The 23377-nt window shown below is 34.5% G+C and overlaps 2 protein-coding genes across 5 annotated transcripts in view; one reads left to right on the top strand and one right to left on the bottom strand.

The window, feature by feature from the left end:
• Positions 1 to 6830: 6830 nt before the first annotated feature.
• On the top strand, positions 6831 to 11032 carry LOC111405148 (methyltransferase-like protein 22). 3 transcript variants are annotated; one of them, XM_023033907.1, is made up of 9 exons: positions 6831 to 7045; positions 7273 to 7377; positions 7989 to 8062; positions 8343 to 8445; positions 8663 to 8713; positions 9115 to 9265; positions 9794 to 9932; positions 10444 to 10549; positions 10647 to 11032. In XM_023033907.1, the coding sequence occupies exons 1-9, from the start codon at positions 6922 to 6924 to the stop codon at positions 10802 to 10804; spliced, it is 1011 nt and encodes a 336-aa protein (XP_022889675.1). In that variant the 5' UTR covers positions 6831 to 6921; the 3' UTR covers positions 10805 to 11032. The 3 variants fall into 3 exon arrangements, with proteins under 3 accessions (XP_022889675.1, XP_022889677.1, XP_022889674.1); XM_023033906.1 differs by having other exon boundaries at positions 6832 to 7084; XM_023033909.1 differs by lacking the exon at positions 8663 to 8713 and having other exon boundaries at positions 6831 to 7084.
• An 884-nt stretch (positions 11033 to 11916) lies between these two features.
• LOC111405147 (N-terminal acetyltransferase A complex auxiliary subunit NAA15-like) overlaps positions 11917 to 23377 on the bottom strand; it is a 13323-nt gene continuing 1862 nt past the window's right edge. The window contains exons 3-26 of one of the 2 annotated variants that reach the window (XM_023033904.1): positions 23197 to 23279; positions 22899 to 23048; positions 21850 to 21965; positions 21136 to 21241; positions 20127 to 20198; positions 19916 to 20031; positions 18718 to 18850; positions 18124 to 18201; positions 17987 to 18040; positions 17801 to 17871; positions 16928 to 16982; positions 16753 to 16848; positions 16159 to 16287; positions 15936 to 16018; positions 15630 to 15860; positions 15289 to 15421; positions 15112 to 15216; positions 14757 to 14888; positions 14359 to 14415; positions 14096 to 14193; positions 13889 to 13947; positions 13678 to 13792; positions 13476 to 13576; positions 11917 to 12626 (exon numbers count right to left, since the gene is read on the bottom strand). In XM_023033904.1, the coding sequence (XP_022889672.1) occupies positions 12409 to 12626; positions 13476 to 13576; positions 13678 to 13792; positions 13889 to 13947; positions 14096 to 14193; positions 14359 to 14415; positions 14757 to 14888; positions 15112 to 15216; positions 15289 to 15421; positions 15630 to 15860; positions 15936 to 16018; positions 16159 to 16287; positions 16753 to 16848; positions 16928 to 16982; positions 17801 to 17871; positions 17987 to 18040; positions 18124 to 18201; positions 18718 to 18850; positions 19916 to 20031; positions 20127 to 20198; positions 21136 to 21241; positions 21850 to 21965; positions 22899 to 23048; positions 23197 to 23279 (2591 nt within the window). In that variant the 3' untranslated portion in view covers positions 11917 to 12408. The remainder of the gene's footprint in view (positions 12627 to 13475; positions 13577 to 13677; positions 13793 to 13888; positions 13948 to 14095; positions 14194 to 14358; positions 14416 to 14756; positions 14889 to 15111; positions 15217 to 15288; positions 15422 to 15629; positions 15861 to 15935; positions 16019 to 16158; positions 16288 to 16752; positions 16849 to 16927; positions 16983 to 17800; positions 17872 to 17986; positions 18041 to 18123; positions 18202 to 18717; positions 18851 to 19915; positions 20032 to 20126; positions 20199 to 21135; positions 21242 to 21849; positions 21966 to 22898; positions 23049 to 23196; positions 23280 to 23377) is intronic. The other variant, XM_023033905.1, reaches the window with a different exon arrangement.

Raw genomic sequence — 23377 nt, 5'->3', positions numbered from 1 at the left:
TACATCATTGTCCTTCATGGACTTTATTTCTTCATTCATGGCATCGAGCCAGTTTTGAGAGTTAGAACTTTCCATGGCTTGACTGAAGTTGATCGAATCATCTTCCACCATTCCAATGTCAACTTCATGTTCTTGGAGAAATACGATGTAATCGTCCGAAACCGCACTTCTCCTCTCTCTAGTGGATCTTCTTAATGGCATTGGTTCTTGAGGCTGTACAGTTTGTTCTTCTGAAACAATTTGTTAATCTTGAGAGGGAGATATGACATTTTCTTGATCCAGAGTTGCTTCTTGAACAATGTGAGAGATAGAAACCTGATCATTGTCAATGGCAATTGGAGGGATTTCAACATATTAATCCTCAAAGACAAAGTCTGTAACCCTTTCTCCCCCCCCCCCACAAACTCAACATCCTTAAAGAAACAAGCATTTCCTGTCTTGAAAATTGCCTTAATTGTGGGATCATAAAACTTGTAACCCCTGGACCTTTCAGAATATCCAATAAAGTAGCAACTGATGGTTCTTGGGTCCAATTTCTTTTTATTTGGCTTATAAGGCCTTGCCTCAGTTGAACATTCCCAAATTTGTATATGCTTCAAACTAGGCTTCTTGCCCGTCCAAAACTCATATGTGGTTTTATCAGTGGCCTTAGTTGGAATTCTGTTGAGTATATAAGCTGCGGTCTTTAATACTTCACCCCAGAGAGATTCTGATAAGGTAGAATGACTAATCATACTCTTCACCATGTCCTTAAGCGTTCTGTTTCGTCTCTCAGCAACATCATTCATAGTGGGCGAACATAACATAGTGTACTGTAGGACGATGGCGCGTTTCTCTAAAAATTTAGCAAATGGTCCTGGATGTTGTTCACCTGAACTGTCATATCTGCCATAGTATTCGTCCCCACGATAAGATCTGACGCTTTTAATCCTTTTGCTGAGTTGGTTCTCCACTTTGCTTTATAGTTTTTGAACACATCCAGTGACTGTGATTTTTCATGAATGAGATATATGCAGCCATATCTTGAAAAGCCGTCTATGAACGTTATAAAATATTGTTGATCATTCCAAGAACCCGTAGGGAATGGTCCACAAATGTCTGTATGTATAAGTTCTAAGACGTCCGAAGTCCTATTGGCTTGAAATCTTCTTTTATTGGTTTCTTTTCCCTTTATATAGTTGACACACAAATCATAATCTATGAAGTCAAGAGGGTCAAGAATCCCATCAGACACAAGTCTCTTAATTCTCCTTTTGGAGATGTGCCCTAATCTCTTGTGCCACAACGAGGCAAAATTCTCGCAGTTTAATTTTCACTTTACACTTCGAGTACTTACATGTAAGGATTCATTAAAAGAAGCAATTGTATCAATTGAATAAAGATTATCTTAACCTGAAAAAGAATCAGAACCAACTAATTTTGAATCATGAAAGAAACTAAATTTTTCATTTCCAAATGAACAAGTATAACCAAATTTGTCCAAAACAGAAATAGAAATCAAATTCCGTCTAAAAGACGGTACAATAAATGTCTCAACAAGATCCAAATAAGATCCAGCCTTTAACAATAATCTAAATTTTCCTATTGCCTCTACTTTCACCTTCTTGTCGTCGTCAACATAGATGTATCTTTCACCATCACTTGATTTTCGGCAACTCAGGCAACCCTGTATAGACATACTGATGTGAGTTGTTGCACCAGAATCTATCCACCATGTATTTGTACCCGCAGCTTCCTTATCAATCTTTATTTTCTTGTTCATTTTATCCTTAGAGGTTGTGGCTAAATGAGCACTTTCTCATGCTTCAATCTTTTCTCTTCCTGGCCACAGTGTGAGATAAGTTCATTAAGGGACCATGAGTCCTTTTGACAGTTGTGGCTCACCTTGAATTGACTGAAATGTGCTGCAAGGAATATCAGAACCAAGTGCACCAACAAGTCTTCAGATAAATCCAACTTGAGTGCCTTTAGTTTTGAAGCAATGTGAGACATTTTCATAATGTGCTCCTGAATGTTTTCTTTCCCTTTATAGCTCATTGAGACAAGATTTGTCAAAAGTGTACTTGTTTCAGGCATTTCTTTTTTGGCAAACATCTTCTCAAGATTCTCAAGGAAACCCTTAGTAGTAGTCACCTTATCGGACATAGTGCCCCGGAATACTTCTAGAATAGCATGCTTCATGACCATTAAGTTTATGCGATTCGATCGTTCCCACTTTTTCATCTCCATCTTGTCATCAGAGGTACTCTTTTCAGTAAGTACAGCAGGTTAATCGACCTGTAAAGCAAGGTCTAGATCCATGACTCCGAGAACAATCATCACGTTCTCCTACCATGTCTTGCAGTTTGTGCCATTAGCATTGGAATTGAATTGATGCTAGCAGAGATATTAGCAGCAGAACCTGAAATTGAATTAGAGAACGATTATTATGAATAGCTCACATGAATATCTTTAATATGCAAATAATAATATTATCAAATTGTGGTAGGGTCCATCACAAGATACCTAGCACAACATCAATATCTAGTCTTTGGATATAAATATTGACTTGTAAGTGGTACTCTTGGCGTAGTGATCAAACATTGACAAAAAAACAATGTGTCAATCAATAAACCTTTTTTTTATCGATTTATTGATCACACATTAAACCAAATAATCGTCACATGTTTATCACCACAGGTACACGTGTATTCGGCTAAATATTGACCTTCCTTTGGTCGACCAATATTCCCATGAATAACACATGCAAAAACACATTTTAATATCCTAAGTTAGTCAATTTTCACAAGAGATGTTGCTTTGACAATATGTTGCTTCAATTAACCAACTTTCGAACATTATATCTCTTAAAATAGTCCTTAGTACCAAAATTTGAGAAAGAGAATCACCAATTTTGCATATTTTATTTAGTTTTGATCTTTAGGGGCCTTAGGATTAATAATTAAAAACTTTAAGGGGGCTAAATTAATTAATTCCAAACTTTAGGGGTTGAAATTAATAAATTTGAAACTTAAGGGACCATAATTAATTAATTCAAAACTTTAGAGGATCAATTAGAACAAATTTAAAACTTTAGGGGCCAAAAATTGACCAATTCAAAACTTTGAGGATCAATTTTTAAAAATTTGAAACTTTGGGGGTCAATTTGAATTAATTATAAACTTTGGGGGCCAATTTGAATTAATAATTAAAGTTTGAGGGCTTTAATTATAAAATTCAGAACTTTAATAACCCGAATTAATTAATTTTTAAACCTTAGGGACTGAATTATTAAATCCAAAACTTAAAGGCCCAAACTTGAATATAACTTAAATGTTAGGGACTGCAACCTTAATTTTATAATCCTAACCCTAATTGCAAACAGGGGCCTCAAGTTATCCAATTTACACGTGAGGGCCCAGCCCCCAAATCAACCAAAATTTGAAAACCTAAAAAAAAAAAAATTATTTCTTCTTCACTCTCTCGCGCCGGCCCACTACGGCGCCGCACCAGTAGCAGCCCGGTGCTGCTGCAGCACGTTGCTACAAAACGTAGCAGCCCGCTACGATGCCGACGGCACACCACCCGTCGGCCAGATCTTGTTAATTTTTATTTTTTTTTAAATCCCCAAAGAATCTGAATCCAGAACCAAAACATCATAATCTGAATTTTTCTCAATTATTAATCCGAATTATGAAAAAAACAAAAAATTATACCGCAAAAGTTTTCAAATTCAACAAAATATAGATTTAGAATTGTTAAATCTGAAAACTTCAAAAATATATTGCAAGAACCAAATAAATTATTCGATTCTCAATGATTCAACATAAAAATGCTTTGATACCACTTGTAGAATAATTTATTATCTTTAAATCGTTGGATCTTTCATGATAAATCATCAAGAAATACATAAATATGGTGGAAGCGTACCTGAATAAGACATAGTTAATGCAATAATGATTTCCGTGGTTTTGTCTTTCAAATTTACACCCAGTCTTATTTTTTCTCTCTGCGATGGAATGCAATAGAGAATAAATAATACGTACGTGTGATTTGGGGACCATAACCGTATTTATATAGCGACGCCCTTTGACCTAATTTGAGCCATCATGGAATTAGGGACTTGGGCCTGGTCTCTAGACTTTTATAAACTCATACTTTAATTGGATACATTAAAACCCAAAATCGAAACCTTATTAGATTATTTTAATTGGGATCAACCGAATTTAATAGCCTTTAATTAATACACAACAATTTACACATATAAGCCCACACGATCGTTTAAAAATTCCTTACAATGGATGTATTGCAGTTTTTGCACATGGAGAGTTCTGATCTGAGCTACACTTGCAGATGAAAAAATATATATATTTTTCTAACTTATCGACAGCCGTCTTGGCTAACTATTTGTATTCTACTACCAACACTTCTTGTAAAGAAGCCACAACATCTTTTTAACCAATAGATATATAAACACACATTACACTTTGACCTTGTTGATTGAGAATCATATATGTGGCTAATTAATGCATGAGCATACTCGAAATGGGAGTGGGCCCGACGGGCTGGGAGGTGGATTCCCAGAGTTTTGATTCCAGTTGAGCAAGGATTGAATTAGTGCCATGAGCTATAGCTTTTGAACGAAGTAATTGTATATCATACATCAGTTTGATATCAAAGTTGGAGGTTTTCTCATGCTTGATTATTGGTTGTATTAATGCCATAAGCTATAACTTTTCGGTAAAGTGATGATAATATCATATATCATTACTGCTGTTCAACAAGCGTGTCTATCACCTGTAATTAACTTCTGTCCCCAATGATTCACTGGCGACATGCCAAAAAATTGACTTGATAATGAAGTAAGTACAAGAATATGAAAGACGGACAACGATTTTCTTGTTTGTTAACGAAGAGAGAGTGAAATTTAAAGAATTATATCAAAATTTGTGTGGGTGAAAATGCCATTACATTACATATTGTATTTGAATTCATAATTGCTAACTGCTTGCAAGTTTTCTAACATCTTTTGTCACAACCAAACCATACTTGTTAACAAGCACCCAATATAATGAGTGATTAGATAGGTACATGAAATTTAGAAATAATATTTTTGCAGCAAATTTCATGAAAATATTACTTGTAAATTCCATGTTAGTCACTAACTTGAGCTTCATTTTAAACTGGTAACTAACTATTTATTGATATTTTTGACTGATAATATCTTATATTAATAATTAAATAAATTTAGTTTATAGAAATATTCTTCCCTTTTCAAAAGTTGCAGAAACGAAGTTTACCTTTTGCAATTCATTTCTTCGTGTCATCAAGAAGTAAATATAATACTTTCTATTTTCTTCCTTTGGACTATTTTGAAATTGATTTTAACTATATTTAAACTGTATATTTTTTCTTTCTTCAGATATACTTTTTCATTTTTGAGGATATAATTTCAGTTAAAAAAAAAAATCAAACAAATATTGTGATAAAAATTTAAAAATTATAAAACTTCACGTTTTTCTTTGGCAAATATGATTGGCAGATAATTAAGATATCAATATAAATGCATGTTTTAGAACAATACAATAAAATTAAATAAAAAATTGTACAAATATTGTTATATTGCTTGATTTAGCTTGTCATTTTTCCAAATGGGAAATCAAATTTTTTTGAGTACATAATATAGAATAATTTAATAAAATTAAATAAAAATGGTAAAAAATATGATTATATTGCTTTAGCTTGTTCATTTTTCCAAATGGGAAATCAATTTTATTTTATTTTATTTTTAAATTTCCGGGGGCAATCATACCAAATCACTGGAAAATTAAAATTAAAATTAAAAAAAATCTGCAAAGAAGAATCATTTCTTGTTTAGCCAGAGGCTTCAAGAGATTCTATGTTTCACTATGCTATCTTGAATGAAAAATCGTACGAACCACTGCACCAAAATTTCGATTTCTTCCCGATGAATGATTTTATTTATAAACGATAGAAAATAAACTTTTTTAAACTAATAAAAGAATTTATTTTTGCCTACATTTTTAATATGAAAAATACAAATAAGAAAACGAATATAAAATTAGTATAAGAAAGAAGGGCAAAATGGGATATTTGTGCTAGGAGTGGAAAATTTTGTACTTTTTAACTTGGGAAACACATGTAATTGTCAAAAGCTTCGAAGTACCCTTGAATTTAAGTGACCTAAATTAATTCGGATTACGTTGAGAGTACAAACTCAGCATTCACAAGCATTCTACAGATATTTCTCAATGGGAGGGTTAGTATTTTTTTTTTTTTTGGCCATTTTTTATTACATGAGGTTTCGCGTGAACCCGGCCCCGTAGGAGTGCCCTGTAGGAGGTCTGTAAGTTGCTGTCATGTACATCCAGTTTAATTGAATTAATTCAATGAAGTTCCCCATTACTTTTTATCCAAACATAGAAACTTGAAAAAAAAGAAACATGATTTGGTTTCTCATATCATGCAAACCTCCTCAAGGCCTCGAATTTGATAAGGAATCATTTTGTAGCAAGTAGATGTTCAATTTTTTTACATATTAATTTTCAACTCGAAACTTTTCAAGTGTGATATGTTCTGGTGCCCTATAGACTCTTTCCATCTATATTTATTGCCACCAACTCTTCACCCTTGTGACGACGTGGAACTTCCCTAGTTTGAGTCCCATTATGAAATAATTTATTTTTCTACAAATTTATTTTTAATTTTACATTTCTACAATAAAATATTTTATACATAAACCCAAAAATTTTCAACACTTTCTCTCAAAAATCATTATTACAAAATTCAGTTTAACTTTAAAATGTGGCTCATTCTTTTCTTTTAATTAGTTATATTAAAAAAATTCTTAAAAAAATTTTCTTAGCCAAATATGCTTTTCAATTACTTCTGGTTTATACAAAATCTCGTACTGGAGCATCAATGGAATGTGAAGAGGGATGGCGAGCGTCACCGGCTACGCCGTCACCACCGTCTGACGGTGGCAATTCGGTGGAGGAGCAAGTGATGAGCGATGTTCACCTGGGATGTCCCCCAAACCACTCTGGTCCCCATATCTCCTACTTCACTATCTTACTTCCACCACGTGTGATTTTTACCTTCGTCAATCATTATTCTACTTTAATTGTTATGTTCGTGCTAAATGCTAATGTTAATCAGAAGAAAGAATTCGTTAGGATTTTTGTTTGGGGTTGAATGACACAAGTGTATTTTTTAATGGAAATTTTGTTTCTAAATCGTTGATGGATATTCTGTGGATTTTAAATTATGTAGAAAATGAACCTATTGAGAGCTCCCTCCGAGATGAATGGAATTCAATGGGAGCTAAAGTTTGTAGCTTGGATGAAGATGGCGATCTTATACTAGCTCGACGAAAAAGTAAGTTATCCTCAACTATAAAGGGAAGAAGAAAAAAGGACTAGGCATTGTCATTTTGTTTGTTTGCCCTTTTTTCTATTATGTTTTTACTCGTTTCTTTCTCTGTTCGGTTGTGGCAGAGAACTCTATGGCCATTTTTCTGTTAGTTTTAGTAGTATCCTAGAACAAGAAGTTTGTTTCTTGATTAAGTGAATATGTTGCAATCTGTGTAGGTAGGTGAAATATTGACAGTGGATTTTAATATTGGAAAATCTGTATTATTAGTTTCACTGAAGTATGTTAGTTTTCGTAAATATGGACTACATTGAAGATAAATATAAATTAATCAGTGAGCGAGTCTCTTCGGTTTAGAATTTTAGGTCATCTATCAATGAGTCAAATGTTTTAGTTTCTAACCATAGGATGGACATTTTCATATCAGTATCAATTGATAGTGTTGAGGGTGGGTGCCTGACTGGCCTTAGTGTGAACACTGTATTTGGATCCTCAAATTTTGTCATAGAAGTGCCTCTTGTGTTTCCACAGGACCTCTTAACAATCTCTCCATAGTCCCTCCCAAGCCAAAGAAAAGCTAACTGATTAATTTTAATAATCATTTTTCTAATTTGCAGAAAAATCCCAGGATTATTTTGTTGTCAGCATCCAGCATAACATCACTTCATCAATTCCAAGGGTTGGTTTGCAGGTAATAAGACCAAAGTCCCAAAAGTGTAGTTCTTGATTTGAGTTCATTAAACATTCCCTTCAATTCATTTCTCTCTCTCTCACACACACACACAATGAATGAACAGGTTATCGTGTTTTAACAAAATGATGTATCAGCATCAGCCTTTTGCTTAATGAATAAACTCGTAATTGTTGTTTCATGTCTTCTTCATGACAGTCATTGGTTTAATGAGCTTTATATAAAGCTTCTGCTTTGTTTATGATTATATGTGCTATATTTATCCATTTTCTCTTTTCAGGTATGGAGAGCAGAATTGGTATTAGCTGACTTTGTGTTGCATATGATGCATAAATCATCTGCATTTCATGGAATTGTGGCCGTAGAACTTGGTGCTGGCACAGGTAAAGGTCCTCATATCTAGTGAAATGGTTAATCTCTCTGCTTATATGCAAGTTTTCATAGGGTTTGGAGTTATTTATTCGTGAAGAAACCTTTGGAACTCATTTTGCAAAATGCCAGTGGAAGTTTCTGTTGAGATGTTCAAGGTTTCTCCAGATTATGAATCTTAAATATTATTAGTTCTTGAATGACAAGGTTTTGATTCATCGTCTTTCCCAGGGTTGGTTGGCATGTTACTTGCACGTGTTGCTAAATCTGTCTTCATAACAGGTGTGACATTAATTAAATCTATGAAATAAACAAAGTGATTTCTTTTCATCGTATTATATTCCTAGTAACTTTTTTGCAGTGCCTTGACAAAATTATCTGACTAGCCATACTTTTTAAAGCCAACCAAGACCTGATATAGTTGAAACACAACTGCTTTGAATTATGCTGACTGTTGCATGTTGGAACATGCATGCTTAAGTTTTATGTGCCTACTATAGTACTCTTATTTTTATTTTTATTTTCAGTAAACTGATATGGTATTAGACCTGCACCAAGGGAGTGCAGCCAATTTACAAAAAGTTTTATCCAATATCAGGGTCTTCTAGCATACAAAATGTATTAGATACTCAGTGCTTTATTATATTAACTTTTTGATCAACCAGTCATTTATTGCAATGCAGACCACGGTGACGAAGTGCTTCAAAACTGCTCTGAGAATATTCATCTCAATGCTGGAGTACTCGGCACCAAGGCGTCTGTCTTTGTACGTGAACTTGATTGGAATGCTTCATGGCCCCCTCAAGTCCTTGAAAACTTTTCATCGCAGCAAAGGTAGTTTTTCCTTGCAGCCATAACAGCCTGTTGGACTTGAAATCATTGAAACAGCCTTTGCCTGCCTGCTTTCATCACAGAAAAGTGGTTGATCAGGCCCATTTTAAGACCTACCAGTCACCTGAAAATTGTTTTACATCAATTAGTATGAACTTGAGATCTAGAGGTTTTGAATCTGGAACATCGATCAATTACCCAGGCTTGTTTTGTTAACTTTTGGTTTTGCATGATACATGTCTTAGCAATACAGTGAATTAGTATTTATTAAATATCAATTTATATGATATTTCTTTATCCATTATATGGATTTCAATTATAATTTTCTGGGACCCTCAGGTTCATTGAGTTGACTCGGTGGTTGAACCAATGAACCATGGACCCAGTCCCCTCACTGGTTTGATGCCTGGACCATGTTCATAGACTATGTTTACAGCATATTGTCATGTGGCTTCCAGCTTGTTTATCATTTCTTTTGTTTACTGTTTCTACAACAAAAGTGAAATATATAACGTCACTTACTGTGTCCAGGTATGGATGGAGCATATCAGAAATTGAAGAGATTCAAAGAGCTACCATACTTGTCGCTGCTGATGTAATTTACAGTGATGACCTAACTGATGCGTTCTTCAGTATACTAGAGTTACTAATGTGCAAAAGTCCAGAAAAGGTACGACCAGAAAATTGGAATTTCCAGCAATAAGTAACTTTTATAGCCGCACTAGAAATCATATAACAGCGTAATAATGATTATTAGGCTGTCCTACCTACCATGGACTTGTATTCATATCTGACAGTGACGGGCCATGTGCGTATAGTTGATCTTAATATTTCTTTTATAGCAACTTCATCTCTTTAGACTGGGGAGTTCCATGGTCAGTGAATCCACCACGTAAAGCACAAGCATGTTTGGCTATAAGTGAACATTTTATTGATCACAATTGAAAACAAGTCCTTTATTTTGAGTCTTCGACACAAAGATTAAAGTTACTTTCAAAATTAATAACGTTTCTTAAAGTAAGAAATATGTAACTTATTCGAACACGTTTAGTACTCAGAAGTAACTTCTAACTAGTTCAAGCTTAGCCAAACAGGTGGATTTCCTTGGAAGGAAATGAATCTATATCCTGAAGCAATGGAAAAAGTATCAAGTGACTTTTTTTTTTTCTTTTTTTTTTCAGGTGTTATATTTGGCTCTTGAAAAGCGTTACAACTTCACTGTCGATGATCTTGATGTTGTTGCAAATGGTTACTCTCACTTCCGCAGTTATCTTAAAGACGATGAAGGTAAACAATCTCAAAGCATTTGTAGTAACAGGGCCCCAATTAATTCTGTTCATCATTACAATTTTTTTCTGATGCTTTTCCCCAATGTATTATGCAGAAGATGATAGTAAAAACAAAAGTTCACCTAGCTTTGTGGGTAAGCGCATCAACCTTACAGAAATTCCACAATATGTGGGAGAATACGACAGAGGAAATGATGTTGAGATTTGGCAGATTATGAGAAGAAACCTTAATTCACAGTATCATAAGCCGTGACGTTGATTTTGAAATCTTGTTCACGTAGAAAGCTTAGAAATTTTTTCCGTAAAAACTCGGCGCGTGACATGAAGAGTTTGAGTATACTCTTTTATATGTTTATCATTCAATTATGTTACGTAAATGAAATAGAAGCTAGAAGAAAATTTGGCAAACTTGGTGTGTATGAGGATCAAATTTTAAGCTGTAAAACTGGGCATTGCCTCAATAATTTATTATTTTTACTTATTCGTATGCAATTAAAGAGTTGGTCCTTGAAAGAAAGAAAATATATTACAGTTCAACTACAAACTTGGACCCCCAGTACCAACTTGAGCAGCTTTTGCACGTTTCGATGAAACATATCATTTTCATAAGAAAATTGCTGTGTCGTACAAGAAATTAAACATGTTGCAAAAGAATTCGCCTTAACTCTGAGAGTCACTTGAGATGGCACCAAGCACAACCAATTTTCCATCAAAAAGAAAAGAAAGAATAAAAGTAAGGTTGAAGTGTCCCAAATAAGCACTAGTCACAAGACGAACTGCTCAAATAGAATTAGAATGAAGAAAACAATAAGTTAGTTCCATTGATCTTTAAGTAATATAAGACACCTTATTGATTTAGTTTGTTGCACATTAGTCATAATTTCCTTTGAAATTGATTAGCATAGCTTAAGCTTTTAAGGAAGATAGTTCAAACTTTAAAATGTCAAAAGGAATAAATTCAACAAAAAGAAATCAATATTAATTTGTAATATATATGATTTAGAGAATTATATTTTTTTATGAAGTTCATGGAATATTTTATGAACCCTGCTATTCGTACAAAAGAGTTTGATAGAATTAGTTGACATATACTCACAATATGAGGGGCCACTTTTTTTTTTTAAAAAAATTATTCACGTAGGTCCCATGATAACGTGAGTATCTGTCAACAAGCATGTCAATCATTTATCTGTACAAATGATTTTTCCCATATTTTATTCGTTCACTAATCCATAATCCTTTAAATTATAATAAAAATAGAAAAACGCTTATCGCGCCAACTTTTTTCACCCTTCCTCGCATTACTACTATTCACTATAGTTCTGCAGAAAAGGGAGGAAAAAAAAATAAAGAATGGACACCGAGTAGTAGCAAAATACCAGGAAATATTTCTTCCACATATTTATTTGTATAAATCTGGACAAAATTTTCTCCGGCAAAATAGCATTTATACCTCACGAAATAATAGATAATGAAATAAGAGATACAACATTCTCCTGGGAATGGTTGTAGAACCAGTTCGCTCAAGCTTCCATTGATCATGCTGTTCAGAACAGTGCAATGCAAAGCCCAAAGAACCTCTTTTCAGTATCTCGGCAGGAACCTTAAAAGTTACAGGATGTGACGGCCAAAAAACACACGGTGAAAATCACACATTCGCAATGGAATGCCCAAGAACTGGGGGAAAGAGAAAATTGTTCGCCGCCTCCCACAGGGATCTGCCTGCATTTCTAATTATATCTTAACTCATCTTCAAGGACAATTTCCCCTTTCTGTCAATTAAACATTCTAAGCAGCATTAAGGATTTGTTACTCGAATCATCTGGACCTGTTACCTAACCAGGATATTCATGTACACTATTGGACAAGAAGATCCTTGAATGCCATGAGTTCCTCGACTTTTCCATTTGATGAAAGAGACGTAGAATTTTGATCAGAGGTGGCGATGTCTGATCCAACACCAATTTTGGGTAATTTTGGAACTTGGTTAAAAGTCGAGCTTGTGACAGCAGAGCTGCGGCTGCCCTCAAAGTATGTTGAATATGGGAAGTACTCAGCACACTGCACCTTCCATCCTATAAAAGCATATCAATTCAGCACTATGCATGTAAATTTTTAATCTTACTAGTCCAAAACCAATAAAAGACGTTCCTCATTCTCCATAAATAGAGGTACATGTAAACTGAGAAATTTAGCTAGACCATTCTTTTGGTAAGCACGATTAACCTGCCTATGGCTTCAAGCTTCTGAAGGACACACAACACAACCAGCTACTACATGAACACATTCAATTTACCATTTGTTTACATCATTCCTGACAAGTGAACGAAACCTAAGTTCTCCACAAGTACAGTTCAAGATTAGCATAGAAGGAGCAAGCTATGCCTAAATGTAAATGAATTGGATAAACAGATTACTGTAATGAAGAAGCTGACGGGGAAAAAGGAAAGCACCAAAGCAATCAGTGTATGGAAAATTACGCCTTCTTGAATTAAAGGTTAACACCCCACCCACAAGTACAGATTCATTCATTTCAAAGCTGAGGAACTTGAATTTATTATTTATTAAAAAAAAAAAAAAACCACACACACACACTTTAAGATCATCAGTGAGATCCCAGATAATAATATTATTGAAATGCGAAAGGTACTAATTGTGAGGCACAAAAGATCAACATGAGAAAGGGTGTGGGCAATCTAACATCAGCAAGTTGAAGCATGATTAAAGACTAATTACACAGTAAATGGTGTACATCTATCTGTCAAGGTATTAACAACTTCCATATGTGCAGGCAATTCACTCTAATTTCCTTTAGAAACTCAAAATCAATTAGAGCATCAAAATACAAATAAGAGAATGAAAAATCAAAGAGAATAAAAATCAGAGAGAATGAAAACTAAATGAAAAAGAAAACGAGGACTCACTCGATGCAGCATCTTGGTCATTTATAATTCTGTCTAACAGCTTGTGGACAGCAATACAGTCTTTGAGCCTCCACTTTCTGACTGCTCCCATAGCTCCATTTCTAGTTTTTGTAAAACAGGAAGGTTCAATGTCCAATGTCTTATAAGATACTGTGCAAACTTCACTATTGTAAATATTTTAAACAATTTTTGAGGACATTACATTGAAACCAGATTGTTGGTTGATCCTTCAATCAGGGTAATTGCCTCACCCTTCTTATTTGGTTTCAGAACATATAGCATTTCTGCTACAGCTGCTCTGTGCATCAACGAATCTGCTAAGAAAACAGAGAACCAAAATTATATTAATAATATGATCATTGGCCACTACAGGACAATTCTAGACATACAACATGAACCAGTAAGATGGTGACCTCCGTGTTTCTCAAGGAAAAAGGTGTTTGCATCAATGAGAGATTTACCATGCAACTGACTGAAATAAAAAATAAGCACGGGATATTAAGTAAAGGAAGTATTCAGTAGAATATTCTAACGTCGGAAATATTGATGCACTTCAAACGGGTAGGAAATTGATCCCCTAAGAAAAGGAAGAAAAATGAAAACCAATGGATCAAAAGAACCTAATTGTAGGTCGTTCTGCTTCCAAGACGCCCCATATGAGCTTCTCAGTATCACTCACTGGAGCAGGCATGGATCCCACTTTAGAGAAAAACTTTATCTGAAAAAAATCTAACAATTAGGATGAACAATGATGAAGGTGCATAGGGACGACAAAGAAATTGTATTTCAGACACATTACACACATTTAATATATTATTTATGTAATAAGAATTCTGTCACAAATTTCTAAGAATGAATGCACCAGATCACTATCAAATCATACCAAACAGCGATACGAATCTGGGTATTCGGCATCCAACCGCAACAGATGCTTTAAAGCCTGCAGTTAGGAAAGAGCATATTCATAAATGTCCTCGAAATAACAAGACAATAAGTTTAACATCTACCAGACCCGATCCAGGGACTGGAGAAATTATGTGTAATGAATTCATTTGCTGACATAATCCCCATGGCAGGTCAAAGAGATGGGAGAAAGTATCATTGATGACAGAAAAGGCTTCAATTCAAGATTTATATTATTGCTGAATTTTTTTTCAAATATCATTTGAGTAAATTTCCTAGCTACAAATACTGTTTAAATTAATCAGTATATGATGACTAACAGGTAAAATTTAGGTGGATAAAAGAAGTTTCATTCTGAACTCAGAATTATAAACTTACCTGCAAAGCAAGTAAAGTTTTCTGCTTTCTCATATTTACTTCAAAGGAAAGTAAATGTGTTTCAATGGACTCAGATGAATGTTTTTGAAGCAGCTTCAAATACTTCGTAGCTTCCATCAAAGGATCTTCAACCTACAATTTATACTCCCAAGTGAAAAACGCACTCAGCTATTTTCACATAATCATTCCAATTTTGAGCAAAGATTATCAACAATACCAAAAAAGGCACTCAGCTAAATGAATATTGAACATATGAATAAGGACAGGATTTAAGTAATCCGAAAGCAAGAAGAAAGTCTGACTATCAACTAAAAGATTTATGTGACAGAATCCAATGTATAGATGGCCAAAATACCATTAATAACTTTTCACCGCTTGGGTCTGGATCTACTGGTTTCACAGGGCGTTTTCCAGATTTTGATACTGCAGTAACATTTGTTTCTTCTTTCACTTCAGCCTCCTAAAAAACGCAAAGTTTATTGTCTAAATTTTTTGGAGTAAATTTTTGTTGAAAAGCTACAAGCTTAATTACTTTCTTGGCCCGGGCCTCTGCTTTCCTTTGTTTTTGCCTCAGTTTCTTCTTTTGAGAAGGTGGCAACTTTGACATTTCATCTTCTTCTTCCGTATCCGACTTTGGAGGAGAATCATACAGCTTCAAGTAGCATCTGCATATAAATTTCAAATGAGCATAAGAACAAAAGATTAGATAAGAACACCACATGCCATTAATCGCTCAACAGGGTTCACGCAATATACAAAATACTAATATCTAGAATAGCATTCATATCAACACCTGTTACGAGCAAACTGGATGGTCGCAAGGAATAAAAACTGATCCCAAGCGAGATCAGAGGCAAAAATAAAAGGCATTACTTGATTGCTCCAGCAGCTGCTTTCTTGAAATAGGAATATGAATGCAGACAATCCTGAAATTTCAGCATTTCTACATAGGTGCGGAGAGTCATTTTCCTTAAGCAATAGGAATGGAAGTCAAATTGGTCCTCAGTAATATCAGCATAATGTTTTTCCACAGCTAAGAATTTCTTCAAAGCCCTACCAAGGTCCCCTTGGCGGAAATAACTTTCTCCTGATGCTAGTTCATACCTTCATTGGATTCACATAACAAAAGTTTCAATAAAAGGTTCTTAAACAAAAATGTTCATTAGCTTAGATACGCACCACATGCACTGCATATCGTGAAGGTTATTATGTTGCTCTCCATCTTTCATGAATAAAACAGCCGTCTTTTCTGCCAATGCAACCTGGAACCAGATGCTCAAAAACGAAAGCATAATCAACAAAGAGGAAAATTAGATTGTTCAACCTCCCAAAAAAAAAAAAAGAAAAAAAGGAGGGAATCATTTAAAGGCAACATTTTATGAAGAAGAAAATGGCTCTAAACCTGGTCAGCTTGCAGCATACGTTTAACACAATCACTATTGATGTAGCGGTCTGCAAGATCCATGCACCTAGCTTCATCAGCCAAAGCAGCAGCAGCTGACACATCACCAGCATGCTTTAATATCCGGCTCTGTAGTGAGTAATAATAACATTAATTAAACTAGAGGAAATATGAATTATTATGATCTTTTTTTACATATTTGGATATATACATTTCCATGCAAAAGATAACTCAGCTTGCGTATGAGACAGTAAAATAACATCAGGAAAGTTTTGAAAATTCATTCATTGTTCAAAATTGTAGTATGTTACATTCACATTGGTTATCCCATCCAATGACACAGTCCTAAACGAATTAGCAACATAATCGTTGATAAGTATGATATGTTAAAAGAATCAAACAAACAAAAATCCAAAAAGCTGCAAGACCTTTTACATTGTGTGAAATATGGGGAATGCAAAACTGGATCAGTTGATCCAATTCTAATTGAGATGATCAACAAGGCAAAACTAAAAACTAATTGTGGATTACTATCGTGAAAAGTAACCAAAGAGATCAACTATGGGAGGCATCATTGACAAATAAAACATGCACCTTCACAGAGTACAAATCAATGACAGTTGGAGTGTGTTCTATGGCCTCATCAATTTTTGTGATAGCAATTTCATACTGGCCACACCTGTCATAATGCTGCACCGATAAATCTTCTTAGAAAAACTCAAAAACAAAAGACAACAAAGAGCTTGCAAAAAATCATTATCAGACAAACCTGGGCCAAATAAAACAAAGTCCACATAAGTGTTGAGGGGGGCTCCTTGTCCACCCTGCATATAAGGCAAAATGAAACACACAGTGGTCAGCAGGAAGCAACTTTCAACACACTGGCAAAGTTCCTAATTTATTTTTGTGCTCTTATAAAATTATGTCACTAAGAAGTCACATTTAATACTCAATCAAAGTCGCGTTAATTTAAACAATACATTCACAACTATTACCCATTTATTAACCACGCATTTTCTAGGACCTAAAATTATTACTCTTAAAAAATTAATAATAATTTTACAAAATTGACTACATATTTCATATCCCGCCCAGATGATGGTTACATAATCCTGAATTACTGTGGCAGCTCATTTGATGGTTTCAGAAAATTTCTTTAAACAAATTGGCCCACTAAAAGTATAGAAATATACACGATGAGGCTAAAGTGAATGGATAAAATTATAATGATATTTTCTTAACATAATGAGTAAATGGTTGAGATTATTTTCACTAGATTGTTCGTGTAAACTTATATTCAGTGTTATGATAAGGTGAACAGTCGGAGAATTAATTGTTGCACCATCAGATTCAATCGTGTAAATACTAGTGAATGGAAATTTAAAATAGATATATCTCTATAGACTAATCTCACAAAGTTAGCTCCTATAATCCTCATTACATCTGGATAAAAAACGACTATACTGACGCAGAGACAGAACAGCCCCAAATGGAAACGGTGTCATTCACATAATTGAAGATTTGAAAACAAGATCAGAGAACACTAACAATTTGAATTTCAGCTTATACTAAAATATTGTGCTTCTAAGTGCCATTGAAGGTGAATTGATGATTCAAGAGCAGATAATAAAAGTTGAATCACCTCTCAGGATATCCACCTGTTGTCTTAATGGCGTTCTCTACCTCAAGAATTAACTTCTCCAAAATGTCTGCCTGTACAAGAGATGCATAGCATAAATGCAAACATACACCGTCCAGGATATTACACTCCTTGTACAGTTGTGAGCTTGCAATTAGTCAAATTTATTATTGAGGAGAAAAAACTAACCTTGCCAGGATGATCATAGAGAGGAGAGAGATCAGAAAACAGAGAAGGAATGCCCTAAATGCACAAAAAGAAGTGTGAGGAAGCTCTCAAGAATAGGTCAACCAATTAAAAAAGAAGAAACAAACTAAAATGAATACTTTTGTAAGAAGAGGTCGAATATAGTTCTCTGCTGCAGCCTGGAACTTTTCACCGCTTAAAAAATCGAGTGGAATTCTCTGTCAAATGGGAAAAAAATAAAATAGAAATTCAGGAAAAATCATACCATATAAAATTTAATACACATTCTGGGTTGTTGAAACAGTTAAAGATTTGGAAATTAACATGACTGGAGAAGGAAATGACAACTTGCAAGACAAATCATATTGTGAATTTTGCAGATATTTATGTATACAGAAACCACAGGAAATAAATATGTCTTCAGTTAAAGTTTTACAGATTAATAAATGATATGGTGCAAAACAAATCATATTGCGAATTTTGATATTTGATATCATGAAGTTCTTCGCAGAACATAAGCAATTGATGAAAGGAGCATCATACATGTATTGATTTAGAGGCAAATGCTAAGATATTTGAGAGGAAGCTGTATTGGGGGGGGGGGGGGGGGGGGGGGGGGGGGGGGGGGGGGGGGGGGGGGGGGGGGGGGGGGGGGGGGGGGGGGGGGGGGGGGGGGGGGGGGGGGGGGGGGGGGGGGTCAGAAAGGGAGAGACGAAGGAAGAAGCATGTGCCACCTTGACAGCAGATGACCTACTATATAGCTTGCTAAGAGATTCATACAAGGCCTCTAACTGATCAATTTGATCGGAGGAATACTGAAAATTTTCTGAATGAAGTCCCATACATCTTTGTAGGCCTTCATAGTACCTAAAATACAAAAGAGTAGAAGGTATGATAAGAACTGCTCATTCATTGGTAAAGTTTAATCTTAAACTATTTAAAAGCAGTATGAAATTCAACCCAAGCGCCTTCCAAGATTAAGGCCAAAAAAAAAAAAAAAGATGAATACAAGAATAGAGACTTGTAGAAGCATGCTCATGCACGTCCAAAGGTGAAAGATGTTGCAGATTTCTGCTAGTATTCTGAAGACCTGTGTTGGAACCAAAGTTTAGATCTGCAACTTCTAAAGTATCTTTGGATCCAGAAATAATGATAAGTACTACATAAAAGAGCAATAATCTACACTTTCTAAACAAAACAAGAAAATATCAAAGATCTGTAAGAGAAATCAAATATAATCATTGACATCCGAACCTTGATCAACAAGCAGAGAACTCAATGGCATAAACCATAAGGTCTGATTTTTCAATCATATAGCGCAAGAAGCTAAAAATTAAACAGGAAATTTTAGTTTACCTTTCAGTCCATTTTTGCAATTAACATTTAACTGAAATGAGTACCAAAAAATATCCTTTTAACTTTTCCGTTTTCTTTTAAATGGTCAGGAGTACAAGACTTCTCATTCACCTTACAACCACTATGAATTTGTTCAGCTCCAGTAAATGGTCTTGAATTCTCATAATATGCCACCGAGACCATTGCACACTATGAATAACAGGTACATAGCTTTCATTATTTATTTTCAGTTTTTATTAGTCTTTCCAAATTTTTTCTTTTTCTGTTTTTTGGTGTGGGAGAACCTAGGGCGGTTGGAGAACAAGTAGGAAAAAAACCACCCTGTATGACGAATAACACATGCATAAGCCATCAAACAGATTACATCTAAATTCAGTAGGACAGTATAATTCAGATTCTCCAAGATAGAATTTATACCAAACATGGTGATATGATTACAGAATATAGCAGCGTTCAAATTAAAGCAATCTTCTTCTCATTTGCTGGTAGCCATCAAGATTCTACAGTCAATTTCAAGTATACGTGGAAACCACAGAAGTAAAAAGAAGACTATGTTTTTCATCAATGATCATATACCTGTAATTGTCAGGATTCATAGAAAGTAGCACTTTGTACAATTTTTCACCCTCTTCAGCATGGCCCAGCTTAACAAGAAGAGAAGCCTCTTGTTCCTTGTATGATAATTTATCAATCTACAATGCATATATCAACAACAGTCCCAAAGTTTAGCTTGAGAAATATGATTCAGGAAATTGATATGGTGGTGAATAGACTTACTATAACTTACAATTTTGGATTCCTTCTTGTGCAACTCCTCAAGAGCCCGCTCAAGAAAGCCACATTCTTCTAGCAAAGCTATCTGAAAGAAAATATTATATCCATGTATCATTAAATTACTGCATATAGAAATATTATAGTATTGTAGGATCGCTATAAGAAATTTCCTGTATGTAACCAGTGAGGGAGCTGTAACCTAGAGAACAACAGAAACTCAACAATTCTTTTAGGGACTGTATAACTTAGTTTCCATGGAAAATTAATAATTCTCATATAGATAAATCGAACTCTAAATACAATTAAGCATTGACTCTCTAGTGATAACAGTTGTCTACTAAACATAGATGAAGTCATATGCATACTCAATTAAATACTTTGAAGAGAACGCTTGTTAATCACTATAAAAGCATTTGAAATCTATCCACAGAATTAGGAATCCAAAGAATTCATGTGAATATGTTCAGCAAAGTACTGCAGCAAAATACATGCACACAAGCCCTTGCAAATAAGTTTAGTATAATAGGATTTTAAGTTTGATATATCCAAGAAGAACCAAAGTTCTTGCGACCTAAGACATGCACCTATTCTTCACAGGATCTGCCCGAAACCAATTTTTCACAACTAATTCCACTCCTCCCTCTTTTAACTTGCTCTACCCAAAACACAATGGGAACACACGTATAAATAGAAATTAAAAGTTGATGCAAGTATTTCCAAGAAATTGTTTCAAAATATGGTCAAGTATATGGATGAGCTATTTAATCTTCAAATATCATTTCAAAGGTGGGGAAACTTTTCTTGCATCAACATGCTATAATTATCTGCAAGAACAGAAATTGTGGGATTTACATGTTTTATATGATATTTACTTGAGCAAATCTACAATAAAGTCATCTCATTAACAAAAACTTCACATCAACCACTTAGAAGGTGGGCAAGAGCAGAAGGAACGGTCCAAGCAATTTATAGTGGTACAAAAATTTGCTGCATAACACAGGTAAAGCCAATGGTAACCATACCTTGTACAAGAGCATTTCCCCATGCTCACAACGTTCATTGAAAGGAGGATAGTCATCCTCCAGAGTCCCTTCATATGCTTCAAGAATATCAATCGCCTTCACTCCACTAGCAAACAACAAAGGTAGATATTAGGGAAGCTCAAATAATACCCATTAACAAAGACAAACAAATAAATAAACAGAGAATTTTCAGAACAACAATTTTCTCTTTTGCATTTACACAGTTTTAAACCAATGACAGAGACGAAAAACTTAACCATTTCCAATGAAGTTTTGAAGTTATAAATCAAAGTAAGTATCCTTTTAAGATAAAATTATTAATATATTATGGAGTGAAAATCCTAAATAAAATATGCAAAATAAAACCATAAATCAACTGCATTATCCACTTTTGCAAGCAACAGAGGAAAAGTAATCATCGTAGCTCTTAGTTTTCTAAACAATCTCCTCATTTACAATCAAACTAGTCAACCAATGAAATAAACATAATATTTACCATAAATGCTAAAAACATACATTTTGCCAAAGTAATGGATATGGGACATATTTTCTAATTTGAATGAAGACACAAAATACCATTATATACAGATAATAAACTATTTCCACAAAGATAATGATACAGTGCATCAAGCAGTGAGCATTTTGAAAAGTTGTCAGGAAACCAGAAAGTCATACATGGATATCAATAAAGTACAACAAACAACATTTAAATACTTGGAGTTCAAATGATGGGAAACAGCAAAACCAATCCAATTCATGCGATGATTTGGTTTCAGAGTGAGCAACTGTTGTCTTGTCTCAACAAAACCAGCCAAGTCACGCATTTGTGCCTGGAAAAGAATCATTAGAACATAGCACAAATTAGCTACAAAGTGCAATAGAAATTGTTTACTATCAAAGTGGACATAGAAAAGTGAAGAAGGGGAATAATTGCAGTGCAAAACAAGCACATATGAAAAGCTAGCTTGCCATAGACTAAGCCCGTGCTTGACAACCATTCTTTCTCATTCTTTATTTCTCATACTCATTTTCAACCACACATTTCACACAATAAAATATTCATCATGTAAACCCAAAACTTTCCCTTACTTTTTAACCAAACATTCTCCCAAAATTTACTATTCAAAAACTCATTCTTTCCAAAAAAAATCTGTCAAACAGAGGCTAAGTATGAGGTTCATTCTGGCATTACAGGGAGAACATTATAGTGAAATATATTCACTTAGAGAATCAATTTCAATATGGTATTGTATCTATTTAGCTCTCATTTGGCCTTTATGAACCTGAATGAACACTTTATTCACGCTATGAAAGCTGATAACTGAAACTCAGGAAGAAGGTTTGCTGTTCAGTTTAATTTGATTATTTTCTTTAGTTTTTGCTTGGTGTCCAACTATTACAAAAAGAGTACAAAATATAGATAAAAATGCTTAAACCAGCATGCACACATGCCAACACATAAGGTCACGAGAGGAAAGAAACAATGTCAAAAAAAATTTAAAAAAAAAAAAAAAAAAGAAAAGAAACAATGTCAAAAAAAATTAAAAAAAAAAAAAACTACGGATATCAACCATTTATGGCAAAAATATTGTTGCTCATATCACCAGTGGCATTGCAAAAAATAAAGCTCCTGTCAAAATGTTCTTTTATTGCTTTTGGGCCTTTGGCATAAAGTTCACAATAGCATGTGAATCTTCAGATATTCGAGCCTGTTAGCAGATAACCGAAAGGGAAAATAAGGATAAGAATGGATAACAGTGCACCTGTAGAAGAGACAGGTCACGCAGTATTTCAATGTTGTCAGGATCGATTCTAAGTGCATTCCGGTAGCACTTAATTGCTTCCCTATATTCTCTATCAGATCGGTACAGAAGACCATAGACATGCCAGCAAACATGACTCTTAAGATCATTCTGCAAAACAGAAGTGTAATTCCAGCTGATGCAGCGATCCAACTTAGCAACGAGGAAATAAGATAAAAGTAAAGAACAACACAGGAGTTAATTCGCATAATAGTAATGATACTAACAGTGACAATGATAACAACGATAATAACTTAACCTTCAAACCAAGCCTAACTAGTTCATATGCTTCGGACTTCCTGTCCATGCAGTTCAACGTTAATCCCTTCATTGATAGAGTTTCTGCGAACCAGGAGAAGAAACCAAAAACTATTTAGATGGAACTTCAGAGACAAAAATAGGAGTAACTGAAATTCAATGGAAAGGGGGGGGGGGGGGGG

The sequence above is a fragment of the Olea europaea genome, chromosome 12 (genome assembly GCF_002742605.1).
Source record: "Olea europaea var. sylvestris chromosome 12, O_europaea_v1, whole genome shotgun sequence".
Lineage (NCBI taxonomy): Eukaryota > Viridiplantae > Streptophyta > Magnoliopsida > Lamiales > Oleaceae > Olea > Olea europaea.
Note: the sequence above shows the minus strand (reverse complement) of the source record. Positions and strands in the feature narration are given on the sequence as shown.

Coding starts and splice junctions, on each gene's coding strand:
- LOC111405148 (XM_023033906.1), top strand. CDS start 6,922: ATGGAATGTGAAGAGGGATGGCGAGCGTCACCGGCTACGCCGTCACCA. Junction 8,063..8,342: donor TTCCAAGGGTTGGTTTGCAG/GTAATAAGACCA, acceptor TTCTCTTTTCAG/GTATGGAGAGCAGAATTGGT. Junction 9,266..9,793: donor AACTTTTCATCGCAGCAAAG/GTAGTTTTTCCT, acceptor TACTGTGTCCAG/GTATGGATGGAGCATATCAG.